This window comes from Podarcis pityusensis (genome assembly GCF_964106645.2).
Source record: "Podarcis pityusensis genome assembly, chromosome: 6".
NCBI lineage: Eukaryota > Metazoa > Chordata > Lepidosauria > Squamata > Lacertidae > Podarcis > Podarcis pityusensis.
The window spans coordinates 1255153-1279921 of NC_138030.1; the positions used below are offsets into that span (position 1 = coordinate 1255153).

The 24769-nt window shown below is 47.8% G+C and overlaps 1 protein-coding gene across 1 annotated transcript in view; it reads left to right on the forward strand.

Annotated features, from left to right (window-relative positions):
- Positions 1-3264: 3264 nt before the first annotated feature.
- Positions 3265-24769, forward strand: part of LOC308479521 (papilin-like) — a gene marked incomplete at its 5' end in the record, with an annotated part of 37522 nt that continues 16017 nt past the window's right edge. The window contains 10 exons of the mRNA XM_081010230.1: positions 3265-3358; positions 6662-6796; positions 8490-8630; positions 11340-11483; positions 13511-13678; positions 16139-16306; positions 17628-17795; positions 19358-19525; positions 21525-21692; positions 23010-23177. Coding sequence (XP_080866356.1) covers positions 3265-3358; positions 6662-6796; positions 8490-8630; positions 11340-11483; positions 13511-13678; positions 16139-16306; positions 17628-17795; positions 19358-19525; positions 21525-21692; positions 23010-23177 — 1522 coding nt within the window. The remainder of the gene's footprint in view (positions 3359-6661; positions 6797-8489; positions 8631-11339; positions 11484-13510; positions 13679-16138; positions 16307-17627; positions 17796-19357; positions 19526-21524; positions 21693-23009; positions 23178-24769) is intronic.

Sequence of the window (24769 nt, forward strand, 5' to 3'; positions counted from 1 at the left end):
TATGCTGTGGGTGTGTTTGTAGCCAATCGTTGGTCTTTTGCCAAGCCTGAGGCTTCTTTGGGTCTCACTTCAGTGGGGAATGATTCTCAGAGCAGGGAACAGAAGTGGGGTCCCCAAGTCAGTTCCCTGCCTGCCTTCTTGGGGTGCCGCCCTGTTGCATCTGCAAATCAGGCATCAGAAGAGACCTGCTGGACCCATTCAGCCCCTTGGGATCTCGCTTCCTGTTGCCCAACCAGATGCTTCTCAGGAGTCACACGCTTTTCTCCTTTTGTTCACCAGAATTGCGTCTGCTCCTTATTAATCTATTGTTTCCTTAGAACAAAGTGTGGACATTATTTCCAAGAACTGGGTCAGGACTTTCTCCATGGAAAGGTGGAGGCTCAGAAATGAACGGAATGATCCTTTGTCTGGAAAGAGAAAGCCGACAACAAGAGTTCCTTCTGTTTTTTCTGAGGTGGCTTTGCGTTTCCAATGAGTTTTTGTCTTACGTCTTTGATACTTATTGCTTAGTTCAGGGGTCAGCAAACGTTTTCAGCAGGGGGGCGGTCCACTGTCCCTCAGACATTGTGGGGGGCCGGACTATATTTTTTTTGGGGGGGGGGGAATGAATGAATTCCTATGCCCCACAAATAACCCAGAGATGCATTTTAAATAAAAGGGCGCATTCTACACGCTCCTTCCCGGACCATCTGCGGGCCGGATTTAGAAGGTGACTGGGCTGGATCCGGCCCCCGGGCCTTAGTTTGCCTACCCATGGCTTAGTTCATCATTGTCGGCATCATTGTAGCCCAAAGAGCTATATGAAACCAAAATATACAGAGAGCTCAAAAATCAGGCGACAGTGATGGCCACGTACCTGGATGACTTTAAAAGAGGATTAGACCAATTCATGGAGGAGAATAAGGCTTTTGATGGCTCAACTCTGCTTCCAAAGTCAGAAGCAGCAATGCTTCTGAATCCCAGTTGCAAGAGACAACTGGATGGCAAAAGACTCTTGGCTCAAATCCCACCTACTGGTTTCCCATTGGGGGCTCTGCCGTTCATGTGAAATGGGTGCAAGTGTGATCTAGCAATGGCCCAAATCAAACCAATCTCCCTTTCAGCTCACACTTTCCCCACCCAGATGTGTCCGCCACCAAACCATATTGTGGAGTCCTCCTGGCCTTCTCTGTGGGGTCTGGATCCTCCAGACAGGGCGGGTCTATCCTTCTGACCTACCCTTTTCATCTCATGGGACGATAGTGGCCACCCCTGCCTTCCCATCACCTTTGACAATAGTTCAGACAGAGACCAGGACAGAGAAATGAAAGGACTCTTTCATGCAGTGCGTAGTTAACTAGGGAACTCACCCTCCCAGGAGGCAGAGATGCCACCAACCTAGATTGCTTTAAAAGAGGGTTGGACAAATTCATGGAGGATGAGAGGGCTATTGATGGCTACTAGCCAAGAGGACTATGCTTCTGAAAACCAGCTACTGGAAACTGCAGGAGAGGAGAGTTCCTCTTGTGCTTGAATCCTGCTTGTGGGCTTCCCAGCAGAGGCACCTGGTTGCCCATGAATCCAGCAGATGTTCTTCTTATGTTCCTATGTTCTAACAAGCCCCATGGGGTTCATGTTGCTGGGAGCCTCCCGGGCAAGACCCCGGGTTTGGAAGAGGATATGACATCTTTGAGATTACTCCTTGGTAGAGCTTCCTTAAAGGTAAAGGGACCCCTGACCGTTAGGTCCAGTCGCGGACGACTCTGGGGTTGCGGTGCTCATCTCGCTTTATTGGCCGAGGGAGCTGGTGTACAGCTTCCGGGTCATGTGGCCAGCAGGACTAAGCCGCTTCTGGAGAACCAGAGCAGTGCACGGAAACGCTGTTTACCTTCCCACCGGAGTGGTACCTCTTTATCTACTTGCACTTTAACGTGCTTTCGAACTGCTAGGTTGGCAGGAGCAGGGACCGAGCAACGGGAGCTCACCCCGTCACGGGGATTTGAACCGCCGACCTTCTCATCGGCAAGTCCTAGGCTCTGTGTTTAACCCACAGCACCACCCGCGTCCCACTAGAGCTGCCTTACTGATAAGAAAAATAAAAAGAAAGCAGAGAGCATTTCCCAACTCTGACAGCTACATATCTGGCCTGGAAGCTAGTTCCAGGACTGTGGAAACAAGCTAGGGTTGCTCCATAGTGAGTGGGAAATGATCTCTGCACATGCTCAGACAGACTGTTCTTAATTTTAGTCTCTACATAGCTCTGAGCCTGGTTGGAAGACTGGAATCTTCCCTCTGTGGTTCAGCATTCAGGAACTTTTGGAGTCCAGCTTTCAGAGGAAGGTGAAGCTCTCAGCCCTACAGAGCGCAATATAAATAGAGGGGTTCAAAACATTATTTTGCAGGTGTAATCACAGGGACAGAGAGATCCTTTTGGAGAACGTACCTAGGGTTCCTGTCACCTCCAGTTTGACAATGAACAGGAAGGGTTCGGTGAGAAAATATATCAGAGAAGAAGGGGGATTCCAGCTAAACACCAGGAAGAACTTTGTGAGCTATTCAACGGTGGGACAGACAACCTCAGAAGGTGGTTGGGGGATTTTCAGCAGAGGTTAGGTCATCCTCCAGGGATTCTTTAGCTGTGATTGCTAGATATCCCTTGGGGACCCTTCCAACTCTACAATTCTATGAGGTTTCGAGTTGGTGACCCTAAACATCGACGGGAATTCGCCGCAGGATCAGCCAGCTTTGTGTCCAAAAAAAGGATGGAACTTGGTTCTAATTCCTCAAAAGCTCGTTTTGGCCAATTATCCAAAGCCGTTGGGCCCATGTGCTGGGATGGATTGCATGAAGCACCTGCTGACCATTTTAAACAGCATTTTGCCAGGGGTGGTAAAAACATCTGACATAGTTGCCATTTATATCAAGACGGTCACTCGGTATGGTCGCGTTTCTAGATCATAACCTGTTAAATTTTATTTTTAGAGCAAGAAATCTATTCAAAAGCAAAAGGATAGAGCTACTAAGAATTTTTTTTCTATGAGGTTTTGCACTCTGGTGTTGTTTCTTCACCTTCCTGGAGTGTGGCACCATGCACGTCCAATGGCTCTCTTGGCAGCAGAAGCAGGCTCAGGTGTACCGGTGTGTGAATCTGCAGCAACACAGCCTGCTCCTTCTTCCAGCAGGGGTGGGGCTGGCTCCGGCTGCTGTGCCTCTCTTTCCTCCTCCCCTCCCATCTTTCTGATGGGAGGTATAAAATGAACAGACGCTGGAGCTGGCCAAAGTGCCATGGAGATGATGAAGAAGAAGACCCAGTGCACCTTCCTCCTCGTGGGTCTCTTAGCCTTCTGGGCCAGGGTGCCACCTGCCTCAGCTCAGGGAGGTGAGTGGAGCAAAGCCCTGAAGCTGTGCTTGAAAACTAGGTGTGATGTTGCCCTGGCTGAGGTCTTCGTGCTTAATCTGCAGGGTTCCAAAATGCAAATAGCAGTTCAACTGCTAGATTAGTTGAACTGGCTAGATCAACAGAGGCAATTAGAGATCGCACCAGACAAGGATTTCAAAAGGCATGGGGGAAATGCAGAGAATACTTCACCAAACAGTGCCCTAAAATACATACCTGGACTTGTTTCGATTAATGTCTGCAGGAGACTTTGTGGATATTTAAGTTATAATTAGAAAAATCTTAATAATTATTCATAAAGGAAACAGCTTATAAGAAGTAAATAAGGAGGCCAGTTACAGGATAAAGGAAGTCTTTTATTAGGTTGTTTGTATTGTTGTATGTTATGCTTATTGTATGTTATGTTCACGTTTAATGAGGGTGGATTTCTGTATTGGGGGGTGGGGGGTTTATGTTATGTTGTAAATAAAATTTCCAATAAAAAATTTTAAAAACAAAAAACGAAAACAAAATGCAAATAGCAGTTGTTGTTGCTGCTGCTGCTTCTGCTGCTGTTATTTGGAAGGTGGGGGTGGGGAGCTGATCATGAACAGGAGTGTAGGAAGGGGCGTTAACCCTCCCCGCCACCCGTAATCCATCTGAACCCCTCCCTCTAGTGCTGCTGCATTAAACTGTTGACTCATGTTAAGTTTGACTCATGTCCACTAAGACCCCCAGATTCTTTTCACAGGTACTGCTGTTGCCTGAAGAACTTTGGCTTGGTATGGGTTGCTGTTGCTTTAACTGCGTTGAGGTCAAATCCTTGGAAATCTCTCCTTTCTCCACAGATTCATCATCATCTGAGGAACGCCCAGCACCCCCTGGTATGTCCCCGACTTTCCCTTCTGGGTCTGTGTGCAGGCTCCTGCGCTGCCGGTCAGTTGCCCTTCCCCCCCATCCCTGACTCCCATGCAGCGCCAGACGTCTTTCCGCTGACCCTGCTCCCCCCTCCTTTTGCATTGGAAACTAAAACTCCCAAGGGTGCCGCTATTGGGGCCTCTTTACAAGATGGCACCTGGCGTGCCAGCAGTACACGTGAGAAGGATCTAGGGGTCTCAGTAGATTAAGGGATGCCATAATACCCTCTATTCTGCTTTGGCCAGACCACACCTGGAGGAGTCCTGTGTCCCTGGCAGATGGCCATCCAACCTCTGCCTGAAAACCTCCAAGGACTGTCTGCTCCACTGGGAACAAACAAGCTTGCTCCACCTTCCATGTATCAGCCCTTGATATATTTGAAGGTGGCTATCAGATCTCCTCTCAGGGTTTATGCACACTTATTTCACACACACCCCTCGCTCTTTCCAGACACCTGTCTACTTTTTAACGCTCTGTGTCTGAGCATTTGGGTTTTTTAAAGCCGAATTATGGTGCTGGAGGAGACTCTTGAGAGTCCCATGGACTGCAAGAAGATCAAACCTCTCCATTCTGAAAGAAATCAGCCCTGAGTGCTCACCGGAAGGACAGATCCTGAAGCTGAGGCTCCAAGACTTTGGCCACCTCATGAGAAGAGAAGACTCCCTGGAAAAGACCCTGATGTTGGGAAAGATGGATGGCACAAGGAGAAGTGGATGACAGAGGATGAGATGGTTGGACAGTGTTCTCGAAGCTACCAGCATGAGTTTGACCAAACTGCGGGAGACAGTGGAAGACAGGAGTGCCTGGTGTGCTCTGGTCCAGGGGGTCACGAAGAGTCAGACACCACTGAACGACTAAACAACAACACCCTAGAACTTTCTGCCCCCAAACCTGCTCTTTAGTGCTCAATGGGAGCAAACATAATTTTTCTGCAGATTGCTGTTTGCTAAAACTGAGCTTTAAAAAGTGGGTTTTCGAGGGGAAAGCTGATGAGCAAAAGAAAAAATGGTGCTCAGACATGTAGCTTTAAATCACAAACTGCCTGGAAAGAGTAGGGAGAGGGGAGTAAGTGTGGATAAACTCTCAGTCTCCACTTATCCAGACTAAACATACCCAGCTCCCTCAAGCGTTCCCCATAAAGCTTGGTCTCCAGACCCCTGATCATCTTGGTCGCCCTCCTCTGCACACCTTCCAGCTTGTCAACATCCTTCTTAAATTGTGCTGCCCAGAACTGGACACAGTATTCCAGGTGTGGTCTGACCAAGGCAGAATAGAGTGGAATGATGACTTCCCATGATCTGGACACTGGACTTCTGTTTACTGCAGAATAATAATAATAATAATAATAATAATAATAATAATAATTTATTATTTATACCCCACACATGTTGCTGGGTTTCCCCAGCCACTCTGGGCAGCTTCCAACAAAATATTAAAATAAAATATTCTATTAAACATTAAAAGCTTCCCTAAACAGGGCTGCCTTCAGAAGTCTTCTAAAAGTCTGGTAGTTTTTTTTCTCTTTGACATCTGGTGGGAGGGCGTTCCACAGGGAGGGCGCCACTGCCGAGAAGGCCCTCTGCCTGGTTCCCTGTAACTTGGCTTCTTGCAGCGAGGGAACCGCCAGAAGGCCCTCAGAGCTGGACCTCACTGTCTGGGCAGAACGATGGGGGTAGAGACGCTCCTTCAGGTATACTGGACCGAGGCCGTTTAGGGCTTTAAAGGTCAGCACCAACAATAGAATCATAGAATCATAGAGTTGGAAGAGACCACAAGGGCCATCGAGTCCAACCCCCTGCCAAGCAGGAAACACCATCAGAGCACTCCTGACATATGGTTGTCAAGCCTCTGCTTAAAGACACTTCGAACTGTGCTTGGAAACGTACTAGGAGCCAATGTAGGTCTTTCAAGACCATCGTTATGTGGTCTCGGCAGCTTTTAAGACATAAAATTCAGCAATCGACCGAAACACAGCGTAAAATCAGATTAAAATCAAAATAAGATCAGATGGCTGCCCTCCAATTATAACTATAACTATAGCCTAGAATAGCGTTAGCATTTCTTTGCTAAGTTTGACTCATGTCCACTAAGACCCCTAGATTCTTTTCACAGGTACTGCTGTTGCCTGAAGAACTTTGGCTTGGTATGGGCTGCTGTTGCTTTAACTGTGTTGAGGGCAAATCCTTGGAGATCTCTCCCTTCTCCACAGGTTCATCACCATCTGAGGAACGCCCTGTGCCTCTGCCAACACCCCCTGGTATGTCCCCCATTTTCCCTTCTGTGTCTGTGGTTAGGCTCTTGCGCTGCTGGTCAGTTGTCCTCCCCCCATCCCTGCCTCCCATGGAGCGCCAGCCGTCTTTCCACTGACGCTGTTCCTTTCTCTCCCAGCTATGAGATGCCCCACCAACTTGAAGGACCAAGAGCTGGAGTGTGGTGCTCACTGCAGAACACACAGCAACTGCCCAGGAGAGCAGATGTGTTGCAGATATGGCTGCCAGCAGAGGTGCGTGTTGCCCGTCAATGGTGAGTCCTCTCCCCTTGTCCCTTCTCAGCTTATAAATTGCTTCAGTATTTACAATTACGGAGAACTCATTAGGGGGAAAGTTTCCCTATGTTTCAGAGTTTTTGTCCGTGCACGTTAATAGCGTGGTGCCTGGACACCTTCTGGAACTGGCCCTTGGGAATTCCAGTATTCAGGGGGAGCGTTCCCACCATCTTGTATTGCTACGAGCAACCCAGGGAGACTCCAGGCATTTACACAGGTTCTGTTTCCTTGGAGCAAAGGTTTGCAGAGACTGTGGTGCCTTTAATTTGCACCAGGAGTGCCATCTTGGCCCCGCAACCATGGGTGCCTGGGGCCCTGGGTGCCATGCCCTGTGCATGGCCCTGGCACTGAAATTTGTGTTGGGATGTGTCCAAGGAAACGGGGGCAATTGGCAGGCCCCCAGCTGACTCCAGCCCACCGGCCAGCAGCCGGGCGAACTCCGGTCCATGGAACAGCATCAAACTGCGACCCAGAGCTTCAGAAGCCTTTCAGAAGCTGAGCACGCAAGCCAGCAGAGATAACAAACTCTTCCCAACGGAAGGACAGACAGAGGCATATGTAAAGTGTATTTACAAGCAGTTTATTCAGCATAGATCAGGACAAAGGAAAAACATGTCTTCTCCCTTTCATGTCCAAGCAAGGCAGAATAAGCAAAAGCTATACACAAATGGTAGTTCCCAGCAAGCTGTGCTGGAGTGTAAACAGGCATGTGATACACAACAATCATGCCTGTTCCTTTTAAGCTGGAACAGAATATTCTAACAATTTGTGGGTGCCCAACCTCTTGGGCTTTGTGGGGAGCTTTGTGGGTACTCAGGCACCCAGGGCCCCAGGGAGTCGGCAACTATGATTTGCACAGGAATTCAACCTGAGCATAAGGTGGAGGAGTCACAGCATGAACACACTTCCAGGAGGTCTTCCTTCTCCATTCGTCACAGCTTGGGATCCAGCACAGAGCAAGCAGCTCGCTCTGTCTCCAGATTCCAGGAACGGGGAGAGAGAGGGCCATATTGCCTTCTGGGCAGCCTTCCAGGGGCCATGTGCCAGGGGTGGGTGGGGCCAGAGGCAAAGGTGGGCAGTGTATGCAATGTTTACCTTTTGAACAGTTCCCTTTTCTACAGGCCCTTGCAAGGGACGTTGTCAGAGGTTAAGGACGGATGCCTGTCCTGCCACAAAATGATGCATGTGAAGCAGGTGCAGGGAAGGGGGTTTCCTGGAGAGGGTCCAAAGGGCCAGATAGAGAGGTCTGGAGGGCCACATCCCTGATGGCGACTGTGCTATTTGCTCCTTCTTTTTCACTTCTCATTTGAAAACAGTCCTCTGTAGGCGGCAGCCGATGGTGGGAAGAAAAATGGGGAGTGCTGCATTTCTTCAGAAAGAGGACAGACTATTATTGTTATTGTTATTGTTGTAATTAGAATTAGAATTTATATACTGCCCTATACCCAGAGGTCTCAGGGCAGTTCACAGAACTAAAGGCCGCTGAATGAGAATATATTTGGCTCCTTGCCTTAGCTTTATTATTTGTCATGAAAATATACATCAAAGCGGTTTACAGCAATATAAAGCCATACAGTGAAAACCATGAAAATTTAAAAACAGTCCTCAGTTAACCATTGTGGAAGGATGTATTCTTCATGGCCTAATCTGCTCCCTCTCCTTGCCCCTCAGTGAATCCCGGCTACTGCCCCAGCTCCAACCCCTTCCCCCCTACAATGTGTGCCATCAGGTGTGTCGATGACAAAAGGTGTGGCAAGGGGAAGAAATGCTGCCGCTGGGGCTGCTTATCCAGCTGCGTTGATGCAGAGCCAGGTAAGTGGGGGGGAGCCGGAGGAAGGGGCAGACCCTGCTGGTACTTGCAGGTGGGCTGGGAGAAGGGATGGAAGCGTCCTCTGGAGGAATGGCATGACCGTCTCGAAAGAAACCTTTGGTGCGGCTGCATTTGGAATAGTGTGTACAGTTCTGGTTGCATTACCTCAAAAAGGATAGAGTTGGGAAGAGTTCAGAAATGGATAACTGCAATTATCATAGGGACAGAGCCGATCGACTCACCGATGAAGAAAGCTTGCAGCATTTGGGGATTTTTAGCTTGGAGAAAGGGACGCAGGTGGCGCTGTGGGTTAAACCACAGAGCCTAGGATTTGCTGATCAGAAGGTTGGCGGTTCAAATCCCCGCGACCGGGTGAGCTCCCGTTGCTCGGTCCCTGCTCCTGCCAACCTAGCAGTTCAAAAGCACATCAAAGTGCAAGTAGATAAATGGGTGGCAAGGTAAATGGCGTTTCCGTGCGCTGCTCTGGTTCGCCAGAAGTGGCTTAGTCATGCTGGCCACATGACCCGGAAGCTGTACGCCGGCTCTCTCGGCCAGTAAAGCGAGATGAGCCCCAGAGTCAGCCACGACTGGACCTAATGGTCAGGGGTCCCTTTACCTTTACCTTTAGCTTGGAGAAAACGTAAGAAGTGACACAGAACTGAAGTTTTATATAATTAAGTACGGCATGGAGTGAGTAAATAGAGAATAACAGAGGAATAACAGAGACAACAGGAGGTTGAATGCAGGTGAGCTGTGCAGAAGCAAGCTAGCAAGGATGCTCCAAGCAAGCTGCCGGCCAGCTCTGCCAAGGCTCCTTTTATTAGCAGAAGTCAACAATTGGAAACAGTCGTGAAACCACCCTGAACTTAACGTATTTCCACCTAAGCACATTTCCAGCGTTAGCAAATACACGTGTCAGCAGGTGTTTCCCTCAAATGTTCCCCCCGATACTTGATTACATCTGCGTCCCCCGTCATGCTCCAGCCAAGCGATATGTCTAGCAAACAAATTGTGAGAGGACGAAAAGTCAGGGGGAAAACCCTGTTTTCTAGCCAAGAAGGCAAAAGGTCAGGGAAAGCAGGCTCAACGCTCCTTGACATATTGTCGCACGTCTGGTGCAAGGTTTGCCTTCGCAAAGCAGAGCTTTACCTCCACACTCCATCTCTCATGGCACTAAAACTTGTGGGCATCCAGGGAAGAGGGACGTCGTCGGAAGATTCAGAACAGAGGAAAAAAGTCCTTCCTCATGCAGTGCAGAGTTAAACTGTGGAACTCCCTGCCACAGCAGGCGGGGATGGCCACCAACTGGATTAGGCAGATTCACGGAGGAGGAGAGAGCTATCAATGGCTGCTAGATAGGATAGCTCTGTTCTGCCCACCACAGCTGGAAACAGCAATGTTTCTGAATACCAGTTCCTAGAAATTGCAGGACGGAAGAGAGTTGCTCTTCCGCTCAGATTCTGCTTAAGTGTTTCCCATTAATCCAACAGAGCAGCTTGGGCAACCCACCCAGATGAGCGGGGCGTTATTATTATTATTATTATTATTATTATTATTATTATTATTTGTAGTGTTCCCAAAGCAAGGAAGGATTGGACTCTGATTAATAAAATACACACATGGCTTGACCAGCAAGACTCTGGGAGGAGTGCATATAATAATTCCTCTCCACCCCTTAGCCCAGGTCGTTTTATTCACAAAGGAACTTTTTACACAGTGTTCATAAGAACCAATCAGATTTCCTCTGAGCATTTCAAAATCCCCATGTGGGACAAAGTCAGATCAGAATAAATTATTTTAACTACAAAGAAACTATTTCCTACTTGAGCATGCATATGTAAAGGTAAAGGGACCCCTGACCATTAGGTCCAGTCGTGGCCGACTCTGGGGTTGCAGCGCTCATCTCGCTTTATTGGCCGAGGGAGCTGGCGTACAGCTTCCAGGTCATGTGGCCAGCATGACTAAGCCGCTTCTGGCGAACCAGAGCAGCGCACGGAAACGCTGTTTACCTTCCCGTCGGAGTGGTACCCATTTATCTACTTGCACTTTGATGTGTTTTCGAACTGCTAGGTTGGCAGGAGCAGGGACTGAGCAACGGGAGCTCACCCGGTCGCGGGGATTCGAACCGCCGACCTTCTGATCAGCAAGTCCTAGGCTCTGTGGTTTAACCCACAACGCCACCCGCGTATGTAGTTCAGAGTAAATAAAAGAGGAAGTGAAGGGGCATGCTTTTAGGAAAGCCCGGAGGTCATAAACAGCAGAAAACAGTATTTACCTTCTCCTTGTGATCTCTCTTCCTGAACTCTCTTCCTGGCCCTAAGATTAACAAAACCAAGGAAAGGTACATCAAAGCCATCTACTATCTTTATGGCCCAGGATGCCTGGTGAAGCAACTGGCCTGTGTATTTAGAAAGCTTATACGTGCCTGTCAGGCGCAGAGAAAGCAAATGGCAGAGATGCAGAGGCTTCTGGGATTCGGTCAGAAACTATTGTCAATGAATCAAACCCAGTCAACACAATGCTTTCATCGCGGACACCATGGCTTGCTCCATATTTCATAATTCCTCATAGCAATCCCACCTGACCCCCACACTCTGGATATCTGCACTCCCGTTATTATTATTATTATTATTATTATTATTATTATTATTATTATTTTACTGCGCGTTTTGGTTTGATGTGATTTTAATGACCAGCCCTTCTCTTCCCAGAAAATCCTGGGGTGTGCCCAAAGATAGATGCCCTGAGGCGGTTTCCCTCTTGCCCTAACAGATGCGAGGACGACCGGGAATGTGACCACACACAGAAATGCTGCTTCACAGGATGCGGCCGCGAGTGTGTCGGCCTTGAGAAAGGTACCGGGAAATGGACCAGCAGAGCTCTTGAGCTGGAGATGGTGATCCGCTCTGGGCTTTTTCTCTGCCTCTTAAAACCCATCTGCCTACCTGGCAGTTGCCAGACATTCCCCATGTTTCCTTTGCACCAAAGTCACAGCGACTCTGCAGAGCAGGATTCCAAGAGATCCATACTCTGGAGTATAGCGGATTCCACTAGGTCCTGAACACACTTATGAACCACCCTGAGACCTGCAGATATTGGGCAGTATACAAATTTAATTAATCACAACAACAATAATACAATAATTGGCCTTGTCTTCAAGGTCCACTTTTGGCCGGAATGGGCCACACTCCCCAGTTCCCAGTGGGAAGCGCCAGAGGGCAGCTATTCCTTGCAGAGCTTGATCCACTGATGGGAACTGACTTCAAGCCTGTCTTTCATCTGGGATTGACTCGGCTTGGGAGCTCTGATTGGAAGCTATTGAGTAGAATCCGCCCTGGTGGTGAGCATTGCATCTGATGCCCAATTTAAGGGTTTGGGACAAGTTTACCTACAAGATTGCCTTACCCCAAATATGCCCACCCGACCACTTTGTTAAAGTTTGTTGGGTCGTATATCTTCTGACCCACTGAGTTGGCTGCAACGGCCCTGCAATAAATTTGATTTATTGCCACTCCGACAAAATTCCAATGGCGCCCACACGCTTCCACTCCGCGCACTGCCACTCTCCTCAGTTGCCGGATAACAGCAGAGTTCACACACAGCGTAAAATGGCTTGTCTGTGTCGACGTGGTGTCCTCAATAACTCAGAGCTCGACACCAGTGCTTCTAATCTAAAACTCTTTATTTAGAAGCATTCAAAACAGAAAAGAAAACCTACGGAATCTAGCTGCATGTTCCCAGCTTTCTGCCTCTTAACAAAAACGAAACGACCTTGCTCACATTCTCAGACAGACTGCTCTCCAGAGAGAGCTCAGATCCCACAGAGCATAGATCAAAGTAAAACAAGCACGGATCCTGTGGGCAGTGCACCCAGTTGATAAGAACACTCCTGGAGTGTTAACTACTGACAGTCCAGAACCACAACACACTTCAAGTGGTGGAACATTGCGGCTCCCTGATCTGCATTTACAAGAACTCGTGGCAGCAGCTACACTTTGAAACTTCCTGCCTGTTGGTCTCAGGCAAGTGCCTTCACGGTACCTTTTCCGGCACCTGCTAAAGATGTTTCTTAGACAAATCTGCCCAGATGTTTAGAAAGTTGGTGCAAGTTTTAATCTGTTGTTAGCCTATTGTCCTTCAAATTTTTGAATGTCTCAAGTAGTTGTTGTTGATTTTTCAATAGTTACCGGTATATCATTTTCTCTTTTTTTGTAAACCATACTGAGGTGTGTTTGTTCTTACAATCAAGCAGTGTATAAATTTTAAGGAATAAATAAATCAATAAAAGGGACTCAATCCAAGCCCCTCCGAGGACTGTTTCGGAGCACATTTTAAGGCACCTTTACCTGCCCTACACCTGGCATCACCTACCTGTGGGGCAGGTGGGCTTGGCTTGTTGGGGGAAGGGAACAGCCTCACAAACCAAATTAGGATCCCTGCCAGTTCTGATGAAGCCACAGGGCTCCATCGTTCAGCCCAGACACTGAGGTCCAGCGCCGAGGGCTTTCTGGCAGTTCCCTCGCTGCGAGAAGCCAAGTTACAGGGAGCCAGGCAGAGGGCCTTCTCGGTGGTGGCACCCGCCCTATGGAACGCCCTCCCACCAGATGTCAAAGAGAAAAATAACTACCAAACTTTTAGAATATATCTGAAGGCAGCCCTGTTTAGGGAAGCTTTTAATGTTTAATAGGTTATTGTATTTTAGTGTTCTGTTGGAAGCCGCCCAGAGTGGGTGGGGAAACCCAGCCAGATGGGCGGGGTATAAATAATAAATAATAATTATTAGTATTATGCTTGGTTCATTCCTTTCTGAGGTCAAGACAGTGGTCTCCCATTATTTCAACTTGCCCTGCTTCCTCTCCCGCACCCTTCTGTTTTCCGGCAGATCTCTGCAACCTCCCCAGGGATCCTGGCTCCTGCAATTTGTCCTTGGACTATTTCTACTACCACCCCCGCACCAAGAGGTGCAGGAGGTTCAAGTACAGCGGCTGCAAAGGGAACTCCAATCGCTTCTACACCAGGAAGGATTGCATGGACGTCTGTGGGGAAGTTGGTAGGTGAGATGTCGAGCTCTGTTGGAAGGTTGGTTTGCAGATCAGGAACAGATGGATGGGTGAATTGTTAAGTATAATTGTTTAATTGTACACTGAAATGGAAAATGACTCTGTAATGCGTCTGTATGTATACTGTGTAGTATGGCATGGAAAATTCCACTGACGCTAAGTAGAGAGCCTAACAGCTAATGATTAAGTGAGACGGGTATTTAACTTAAATCACATGAAAATGATGCAATCGCCAGCCTATGCATATGTTAATCTGTAGGTCTCAGTTTTGGGTGTGCTAGTTTTTGTTCTGAAGCCACTGAAGAGAAAGAACTTCTCTCACTTTAGGAAAACAGCCTCAGGCTAATGATGGAGGTTGTTTGCAAGAGAGGCAGAGCTTTGATTTCAGCTCTGGATGGGAGCTATTCATAATCTAAGATATTTTACCTGTTGGGATCAACATAAGATATCATGCATCTATCTGAGTGTAACTTTATTGTTCTAAGTTTGTTTTGGAGCTAAGTTCTGAAGTAAAGCTTTTGAACCATATTTTTGGACTGGAGTATTTTTTATTTCAAGAAGAGTTTGCTTGTATTCATCCCATTTGCTTCCATATGCACAATATTAACAGCATCAGGATGAATCAGTCATGAATGAATTATTCAGCAATGAATTAATCAGGAGAAGCAAATAATCTATCTACACAAAATTCCCGCGGAGGTCATGCAACCATCTGATTTACTGAGCATTCATTCTGATTGGAAAGAATCAGACCCGCTGGCTGGTGACAAACATCACCTGGTTGCAAATTTTATGGAAAGAGGGTTGCAGGCAGAGCAAGAATTGCAAGTACTCTTAGATGAAACTGGTCATCTTGGCTTATCTCTGTCTGGGTTCAGGCCTGGTTATGGGGCTGAACTGCCCCTGTCAGCCTTCTTGGGAGAAGGAAGGGGGTGACCATCAAGGTGTTCCTTCATCTCTCAGCAACTTTTAATCCATTGACCGTGGCATCCTTCTAAGCCGAATTAATGGGGTGGATATTGGAGGTCCTGGTTTACACTGGTTGCAATCCTAGATCCAGAGTGAGTTTCGGAGAGTACCTGGGTTTCCAAGTCCACAAGGCCACATCACTTTGCTGCTTGCACAAAGGGAAGGCGGGTTAGCGCCTTGCACTGAGGGATGTCAGAGATTTCCCATGAAAATGGAAACAAAATAAAAAACAGCCAGTTTCCTCCTTAGTCCTGCATCATGGAGAGGTGATATGAAAGCCATCTTCACATACCTGGAAGATGGAGCAAGCTTGTTTTCTGCTGCTCCAGATTGGAGGACCTGAACCAGCAGTGGAGCAAGCCAATCGGGCGCCTGGGGCAGCGTGCGTGACCTGTGTGCGGGGGCGAAGCCAGCCAGGGCAGGATGCTCCACTGGGCCTCCGAGGAGTCTGCCTGCCTCCTCCCACTCAGCCACCCTACAGGTGAGGGGGAGGTGGCGGGCAGACCATTTGGGGCAGCAGGGAGCCTGTGCGCGTCCAAGCCACCACGTCACTCCCAGGAGAGACGCGCAGCTCAGGCGCGCTGCAGGCCCTGCGGTGAGTGCCGGCCAACATTTTGTCACCCCCCCCTCAGTGGGGACACCTGGGGTGGACAGCACCCACCGCACTCCCCTTCCTCCGCCCCTGACCTGAACCAATGGATTCGAGTTACAAGGAAGGAGATTCCAACCAAACATCAGGAAGTAATCCTTCAGAAGGTGGTGGACTCTTGAACATTGGAAGTTTTTAAGCAGAGGTTGGGTGGCCATCTGTCATGGATACTTTATTTATTTTACTTATTAATTTTATATACTGCCCTTCATCATAAGCTCTCTGGGCAGTTCATTTCAAAGCACAGTGGAGAAAGCAAGGGGAATAAGTTTAGCAGTTCCTAAGCCATCCTAAATTCATATTAGGCCAATCAAAATTCAACATATGTAATTGTTTGCAAGCTTTCAGGGTCTCCAGAACTCTTCCTCAATGCTAGAGGCCAAGCAGAGAAGGGGTTTTCAAAGCTATTTTTAAATTAATTGTGATGAGAACAGTGCATCCTTGGGTGGGAGAGATCTGGACCCCTTATTAGCAACCTTCAAATAGCCAAAACAACTGTAGATGCTGGACTTCAGAAAACCATTCTCCAGCCAGTGATTTTAATTGAGATTCTTGCATTTCAGGGGGTTGGGCTAGATGACCCACAAGGTTCCCTTCCAGCTCTATGATTCTATGATCTCAGGAGCCACCTGCCCCACTTTCTCCCCTCCTGGATCTCACAAGGCCTCTTCTCACAAGCTGATACGCTTCCGCTCGCTGAAATTCTGGGTGGTGACATTGCCGTTCAGTCTTGAAGTCTCCTTCCCAGACCCCCACCTGCCTGCAGTTTTCCCACCCCACCCCACTCTCTTAAACTGCCCTCCTCTGATGCTTCTTTGGTTTCTGGTGGCAGATATCTGCAGCCTCCCCATGGACCCAGGTCGGTGCAAAAGCTACCAGCCCATGTTCTACTACTTACCCAGCAACAGGACTTGTCAGATGTTCATTTATGGTGGCTGTGAAGGAAACGGCAACCGGTTCTCCACTCAGGAGCAGTGTCTTCGGACCTGCAGAAACCCAGGTGAGAGGCAGATGCGGGCAGATGGAAACGAGAGGGAGATGCAGATACCGCTTCCTGTGGGAGGGAGCTAAACTGTAGAACTATGCACTGGGTGAAGAAGGACTTTCATTTATCTGCCCTGACTCTTCCAACATCTGGCTTCATTGCATGTCCACAAGTCCATATGAAGTGGGCTGCAAGTGTACTTGGACATGGAAACCACAGGCTGCACACTCCCTTGTCACACAGGTTGAAGGCAAGGAAAGCCAAAAATTAATGCCCCCCTCCATCCTTCCTAGGGTGCTGGGCTTTGGGAAGGAGACGCAGGCTCTGGCAGAGTCCTAGAGCCCTCCCTCGTCCTTCCCAAAGCTGCCTAAGCGCTAACTAGGCTTTGGGAAGAAGGAGGGGAGATGCCAGGATCCTGCCAGAGCCTTGTGCCTCCTTCACAAAGCCCAGCACCTCACTTACCTGGCTTTGGGATGATGGTGCAAAGGCTGGGAGGCTGTCAAATGTTGCCAAAGGTCTCGAGCCACACATTGGACCTATCTATTACATCACTTCTTTTCTCTAAACTGAAAAGTCCCAAATGCTGCAACTTTTCTTAAAAAAAAAAAATAATTATTAACAATTTCAACATAACAAATTATCAAAACATACATTCATTATTTCCCCCCTTCCCCCCTTCTAACCCTCCCCCCCCCCGAGACTTCCCTCAGCTCCTGTCTCTGATTTCTCAGCACATATTCTCTGCATGTTATGAAATTATACATATCCTTACATTATCTACAGGTATCTCCCCTGTTATCAACCAATAAATTTGTGTATGTGTATTCAAAACCTGCCAAGGAGTCCAGTTCATTTTGTTGTCTTTTTACATAATTTGTAAAAAGCTCCCATTCTTCCTTAAAGTCACAGTTGTCCTTGTCCCGCAGTTTGTAGGTCAATTTCTCCAGCTCTGTGTAACTCATCAGTTTTTCTTGCCGCTGTTCTTTCGTTGGGATTTCCTCGTTCTTCCACCCTTGTGCTATCAAGACTCTTGCCGCTGTTGTAGCATACCAAATGCTGCAACTTTTCTTCCTAGAGGAGTTGCTACATACCCTTGTCTTTTTTATTGCCTGAATCACCACAGCTTGAATAATATTCCATGGCTTTCTATGGCTCCATCAAGTGCCAGTTTTAGGAAACGTCTGGGTCTCTGTGTCAACAGAACCCCAGAGGGGTATCTGGCTTGCGGTCAGAACTGTAAGCTTTGTAACATTTTGGCTGGAGATGGTGGGGATAAAACCCAGGATCCTCAGTGCGCTCCCTCCTATGTCCTCCCCTCTTCCCTCCTGTTCCCCAGATATCTGCAAGCTCCCAGAGGACAGCGGCAGCTGCAATAACCACAAGCTCAGCTACTACTACAACTACGCTAACAAAACCTGCGAGCGTTTCACCTACCGCGGCTGCAATGGCAACGAGAACCGGTTCCGGACACTGGAGCAATGCCGGAGCACCTGCCTGTACCCTGGTAAGACTTCGAGGGAGAAGCAGCCACCAGCAAGGCTTGGCTGTCGAAGGGGAGCCTTGCTGCCGTGGAGTTAAGGAGAGGGACTCATCAAACTGTAGGGACTCCCAGGCGATCTGAAGGACTCTCTCCTTGCCATACGAACCTGCCCAGCCTCTGAGATCTTCGGGGGGGGGAGACCATTCTCAGCACCCTCACAGGCATAATTGGTAGGGATGTGGGAGAGGGCCTTCTCCGTTGTGTTTGCTCCCAGGCAACTTTGGAACTCCCTGCCTCAAGAAGCTAGGCTGGCTCCCCCCTTGCTGTCCTTGTTCCCACAGGCTTTTGGGAACTGACTGTCTTTAAGGAAAGGGCTGGTGCTTTCATGTTTTTCTTGCAATTATCTGCATGCTTTCATAGATCATGGCTAGATAATTCTAATTCGTGTTGATTTGCTTTTTAATGTTTTTAGCAATTTCTCTCTTTTTTAATATGCTTTTTATTAGGTTTTCATTTCATATACACAAACAAAATACACTGATAATTCATATCCTTTTACATCTATCTTTCTTTCCGCTCTACCGAGCATTGACTTCCCTCCCTCCCTTCCGCAGGTTTTCTTATTCCACTCTCTAATCCACAGTTCCTTAGTAATATCTAGTCCATGTCATAAGATTTATTTCAGCCATGCTAACATCTTCAAATTTCTACAGTTCTCACTGATATAGTCCATAAATTTACTCCATTCTTCCACGCTTCTTGCCGATGGCCGCGGCAAATCGGAAGTCCATGTTTTTAGCAATTTCTACTTCATCTGTAGGCTGCCTTGAGCCTCCATCTGGGGGAAAGTGGGGTACAAATGAATATAACGATGGTTATGATCCTAGAATTGAATAATAGAATTGGCAGAGTGGGAAGGGATCCCAAGAGTCCTCTAGTAGCCCAATCAATGAATTATTGCTAAAGGATCACAGACAGATGCACTCCACCCCCCGCAACCTGTGCTGAAAGACCTCCAATGAATCATTGGGTCCCTTCCAACTCTACAATTCTATGATGCAATTCTAGGGGGAGACCATGCAAGAAACTTGCAGATTCCTGTTCATCCATTTACCATTGACTAGACCCAACGCGGGTGGCGCTGTGGTCTGAACCACTGAGCCTAGGGCTTGCCGATCAGAAGGTCGGCGGTTCGAATCCCTGCGACGGGGTGAGCTCCCGTTACTCGGTCCCTGCTCCTGCCAACCTAGCAGTTTGAAAGCACGTCAAAGTGCAAGTAGATCAATAGGTACCGCTCTGTCAGGAAGGTAAACAGCGTTTCCGTGCGCTTCTGGTTCACCAGAAGCGGCTTAGTCATGCTGGCCACATGACCGGGAAGCTGTACGCCGGCTCCCTCGGCCAGGAAAGCGAGATGAGCGCTGCAACCCCAGAGTCGGCCACGACTGAACCTAATGGTCAGGGGTCCCTTTACCTTTACGTTTAGACCCAACTGGGGCAGCTCTTTTAAGAGGGGTGGGCATGACACTCTTTCACAGTTCCCACGGTGCCTTTGTTCTGACGAGCCTTTGTTTCTTCTGCGACGGCAGAGATCTGCAAGCTCCCGGCAGACCCCGGTCCCTGTGATGCCTACTTCCCCATGTTCTACTATAACCACCGCAACCAGTCCTGCCTTCCCTTTGTTTACGGAGGCTGCGGGGGAAACCTCAACAGGTTCGAGACTCTGGAGGGATGCCAACAGCAGTGCCGGAACCCGGGTAAGGCGGGACTCCTGCCAATGCAGCTGTCATCGTCATTGTACAGTGGACGCTCAGGTTGCAAACGTGATCTGTGCGGGAAGCACGTTCGCAACCCGCAGCGTTCGCAACCCGCAACGCTGCATCTGCTCACGCACGGGTTGCGATTCGGCGCTTCTGTGCATGCGCAAAGTGCAATTTAGTGCTTCTGCGCATGCGCAAGCGCAAGCACCAAAACCCAGAAATAACCCGTTCTGGTACTTCCAGAAAAGGGGGGGAGGCACACCATATTAAAACAAACAAATCAGGAGGTGACGGCTATTGACAGCCGCTAGACATGATGGCTCTGCTCTGTCTCCATGGTTAGAGGAACCCAGTTACAGGAAACCACAGGAGGGAAGAGTCGCTCTTGTGCTCAAATCCTGCTTGTTGGTTTCCCATATTGGGCATCTGGCTGGCCACTGGGAGAACAGGAGGCTGGATGAGATGGGCCATTGGTCTTATCTAGCAGGCTTTTCATACATTCTTTGTATTCATTAAGTACAACAATGCATACAATCAGCAGCACTGTAATATCCCCGAAGTAGCCTGTTCCATTATACTCCAAATGCCTACTTCTTCAAGCAGCGCACAGTTAAACTGTGGAACTCCCTGCCACAGGGGGCATATCATTCATTTTGTCTTGATCGTCTTGGGGGGTGGACAGAGTAGGTTACAATGGCAAGGTGAGATAGATAATTTACTATGGTCAAAGACTCACATAACATAACACAATAAAAACAGCATTCATAAAGATAAAATATACAATCAGAGCAGATTGCAGCAATAGCTCATGAGTTAAAATTGAGATATAGTCATACACCCCTACAACTGAGATTTGGGCTACCATAAAAATTGACCCTGAGGCGCCCCAAAGGGCGACTTCAGCATTTCCCTAGTAAGCTATTTTATACTAGAGGATGATCTGTGCCTACAAATCTGGGCGCAGAATCTGGCTGCCCGCCAGGTCGACTTATGATCTTTGCCTAAGAGGAGAGAATTAAGTTTAGACTTGTCTGAAAGATCAAAGAGCCTCTTCAGCAAAGGATCCCACAGGAGGCAGTGATGGCCACCAACATAGGTGGCGTTAAAAGAGGATAGGACAAATTTGTGGAAGAGGAGAGGGCTATGGATAGATATTAGCCACAATGGCTCTGTTCTGCCCTCCACAGTCGGAGGCAGCAGTGCTTCAGGGTGCTGGCCTAGATGGACCCCCATTGGCCTGATCCAGCAGACTGTTGCATTCTGAAGCCAAAGGAAAGGACTGGACCCTGATAAAACAAAACACGAGGCTTGGCCGGCAAGACTCTGGGAAGAAGTGTTTATCGCCACTCCCTCGTCCAGGCCGCTTTATTAACAAAAGAACCCTTTACACAGTGTTCGTAAGAACCAATCAGATTTCCTCTGAGCATTTCAAAAACCCCGCGTTGGGACAAAGTTAAAACTACAAAGAGCTAATCTGAGCATGCATACATTCTGGAGTAAATAAAACAGGACTAAAAAGAAGGAATGCATTCAGCAACCCTGGAGGTCATAAACAAGCAGTAAACATGAGAGGAAGGATGGCAAGGAAAGATTAGGCATCTTTATCACCTCCTATGTGAAACTCTATTTCTTGGCCCTAAGACTAACAAAACCAAGGAAAGGTGCATCAAAGCTATCTACTCTCTTTATGGCCCAGGATGCCCAGAGAAGCAACTGCTCTGTGTTTTAGAATGCTTATATGTGCCTGTCAGGCAGAGAAAATGGGCAGTAGAGAAAATGGACAGAGATGCAGAGGCTTGTGGGATTTGATCAGAAATTATTGTCAATGACTCAAGCCCAGTCAACGCAATGCTTTCATTGCGGACACAGTGGCTTGCTCCATATTTTCATAATTCCTCATAGCAATCCCATGTGACCATCACAGCAGGCTCACATTATGTTCTTATGAAGGGAAGGTGGGGACTGCTGACTCCTTCTCTCGGCTCTCTGCTGGCAGATATCTGCGTGCTGCCCCGGGATTCGGGTCCGTGTCTCGATTACTCCCGCATGTACCACTACTCTCCGTCAAAGGAGACCTGCTTGCCCTTTCCCTACGGAGGCTGCCAGGGCAACACCAACCGGTTTGCTACCATGGAGGAATGCCTGGACACCTGCGGGAGCAAAGGTGGGCAGACTTGGGGGTCATTTCCCTACCTTCTAGCCCCATACCTTCTTATGGGGCAACTTCTGTCTTACTGGGTTGATTTTTATTGGTGCAACACTGTTCACTTTTAAATGAGCAATATGTCTAAGACCATAAAACTCCTATCACATTATAAATGCTCAAAATAAACAGATGTCACAGTGGTGCAAATACTTACCAGTGCTTTAGGGTCTTTCTTGGCTTAATACATTACTAATTGCATTCACACCCTTCCCTTGAAGAAAAAGGAACTCAAGTTTCTCCCCCTTCCTCATTCAATCCCCACAACAACCTTCTGGGGCAGGGCAGGCTGAGAGGCAGTGAGTGGCCCAAGGTCACCCAGTGAATGAATGAATTTTATTATTACGGTCACAGACCAGTTCCAGGTCACTTACAATATCAGGAAAATCATAAAACACAACAGGGATACATTGAATTGCAGTTGAGTACAACAGAGACAATTCAGATGTAGCGGCAATTAAGATATACTGAATTTTTTGCTCTATAAGACTCACTTTCTCCCTCCTAAAGGTAAGGGGAAATGTGTGTGCGTCTTATGGAGCGAATGCAGGCTGCACAGCTATCCCAGAAGCCAGAACAGCAAGAGGGATCGCTGCTTTCACTGCGCAGCGATCCCTCTTGTTGTTCTGGCTTCTGAGATTCAGAATATTTTTTTCTTGTTTTCCTCCTCCAAAAACTAGGTGCGTCTTGTGGTCCGGGGTGTGTGTGTGTGTGTATAATAAATCTTGATCACTAAAATATAACCCAAAATTATCATTTAAAACCTTAATCATTTTGGTAGTACAGCTTGTTCCCTACGTTTTATGGCAGTCACACAGAATTTGGCCACCCTGAGCGTAATCTCCAGATCCTTGTCCTCTACCAGGAGTTTTAGACATTGAAGTTCAGACCCATTTGGAGATTTTTGTTTAACAGTGAGCTTCATGGCTGAGTGGGGATTTGAGCGCTGGTGTCTCCCAGGTCCTAGTCTAACCACTTTAACCACTGTGCCACACTGTCTCTCTCTAGCTGTAAATACTCCCTGTTGTTTGGTGGTTCTTTTAACTTCATTGGGGGCAACCGAAAAGCCCCTCTCTTTCCAAGTGGTATAGAAATGCCAGCTTGCCAAATTTGTTGAGTCAGTGGGGGACCAGAGATTCTGGCTCCAGAGTGCGCCACACATCCCAGGAACACTCACTTCTGCAATGTGCAGGATTTGGCTTTTGGCACCAGTTCATTTCCGTGGGGATGTCTGAGAGTCCCTCTGTTTTGTCCCCCCTCTATGTTCTGCACCCACAGATATCTGCAAGCTCCCTGTGGATTCTGGCCCCTGCTTGGCCCTCTTCCCCAAATTCTATTACAACCCACAAAACAAGACTTGCGAGATGTTTATTTATGGAGGCTGCGGAGGGAACGACAACCAGTTTGAGACCCAGATGGAATGCATTTGGAGATGCCGCAACCCAGGTCAGACCAAGGAAGGGGAGCAGAGGAGATGGGTGGGGTATAAATAAATTATTATTATTATTATTATTATTATTATTATTATTATTATTGACAAAGGGGGGAGCATTGTGCAGAGGACAGGGGGTCATCGGTCAGGGCCTCTTTAGCTATGAGTCCTGCATTGCAGGGGGGGTTGGACTAGATGACCCTCGGAGGTCCCTTACAACTCTACAGCTCTGAGATCCTATGATCCTATGACATTTGCTGGTGATACAAGCTGCATCAATGCACAGCCAACCTCCTGGGGCAGCCCTGGAAATCTGCAGTCCTTGCCCAGAATCCGCACCCCACTTAGCATTTCACAAAAGGAAATATTTTGGTTTCCTACTTTAAATGCGCTCGGGGAAGACCACCTTATCATTGCCGCTATTATTTCTGCTTTTGTTGCTTTTACTTTAATTTCTTAAGTCCTTCTCATTATAAGGTCTCAGGTCCGGGTTACAGCAAGAGCAGATAACAGTACTAAAATCTGTTAAAATGATTTAAAAGCAGAAGAATAGAGTCGGGTTGGTGGCGGCACCAGTGTGAGCATGAGCAGAAGAAGAAGAAGAAGAGTTTGGATTTGATATCCCGCCTTTCACTCCCTTTAAGGGGTCTCAAAGCAGCTAACATTCTCCTTTCCCTTCCTCCCCCTAGGAACATGAGAAGAGGCCTTCCGGATCAGGCCAGGGGCTCCTCTTTTCCTTTCTTTTTTAATGCTTTTTATTGGTTTTTCATTTAATACCAACAAACAAAGTATAATGATATTCAACAGTCATTTACCCACATTCTTTCCCAACACTCTGCCAAGCACTGACTTCCCTCCTTCCCTTCAACATTTTCTTGCTTCAGTCACCTTTCCACAGTTTCTTTCTTATTATATCCAGTCCAATCTACGTCGTAAGATTTGTTTCAGTCCTGCCAGTGCATAAATTTACTCCAATCTCTTTGGAATTTTGTTTCCTCCTTTTGGGTCTTGCAGGTCAGTTTTGCTAGTTCCGCATAATCCACCATCTTCGTCCGCCACTGCTCAGGCCAGTGGCTCATCCAGTCCAGGCTGGGCAGCCAGGTGCCTCCTTTGGGAAACCTGCAAGCAGGACCCAGATGCAAGAGCCCCCCCCCCCTCTCTCTCGGTGGTTTCCAGCAACTGGTCTTCAGAAGCATTTCTGTCCCCAGCTGCGGAAGCAGATTGTAGCCACTGCGGCTAGTAGCTTTTGACAGTCCTCTCCTCCTCCATGATTTGGCCCAATCCTGTTTTAAAGCCAGCCAAGTTGGTGGCCATCACTACCCCCCCTCCATAGAAGCATATTTTATATAAACTAAACCACTCAGTATTCCATTATTAAATCCATCAAAACTTATTTACACTGCTGAATTTATCTTCATGCTGACCACGTTTTCAAATAAACACAATATTCCTCCACATACTCAATAAGCATTTTCCAGTCTTCTTTAAACATGTGTTCTTCTTGTTCTCTTATTCTATATGTTAGGTCCGCAAGCTGGGCATATTTCAACTGTTTCAGTTGCGTTCTTCTTTAGTCAGGTAAAGGTAAAGGGACCCCTGACCATTA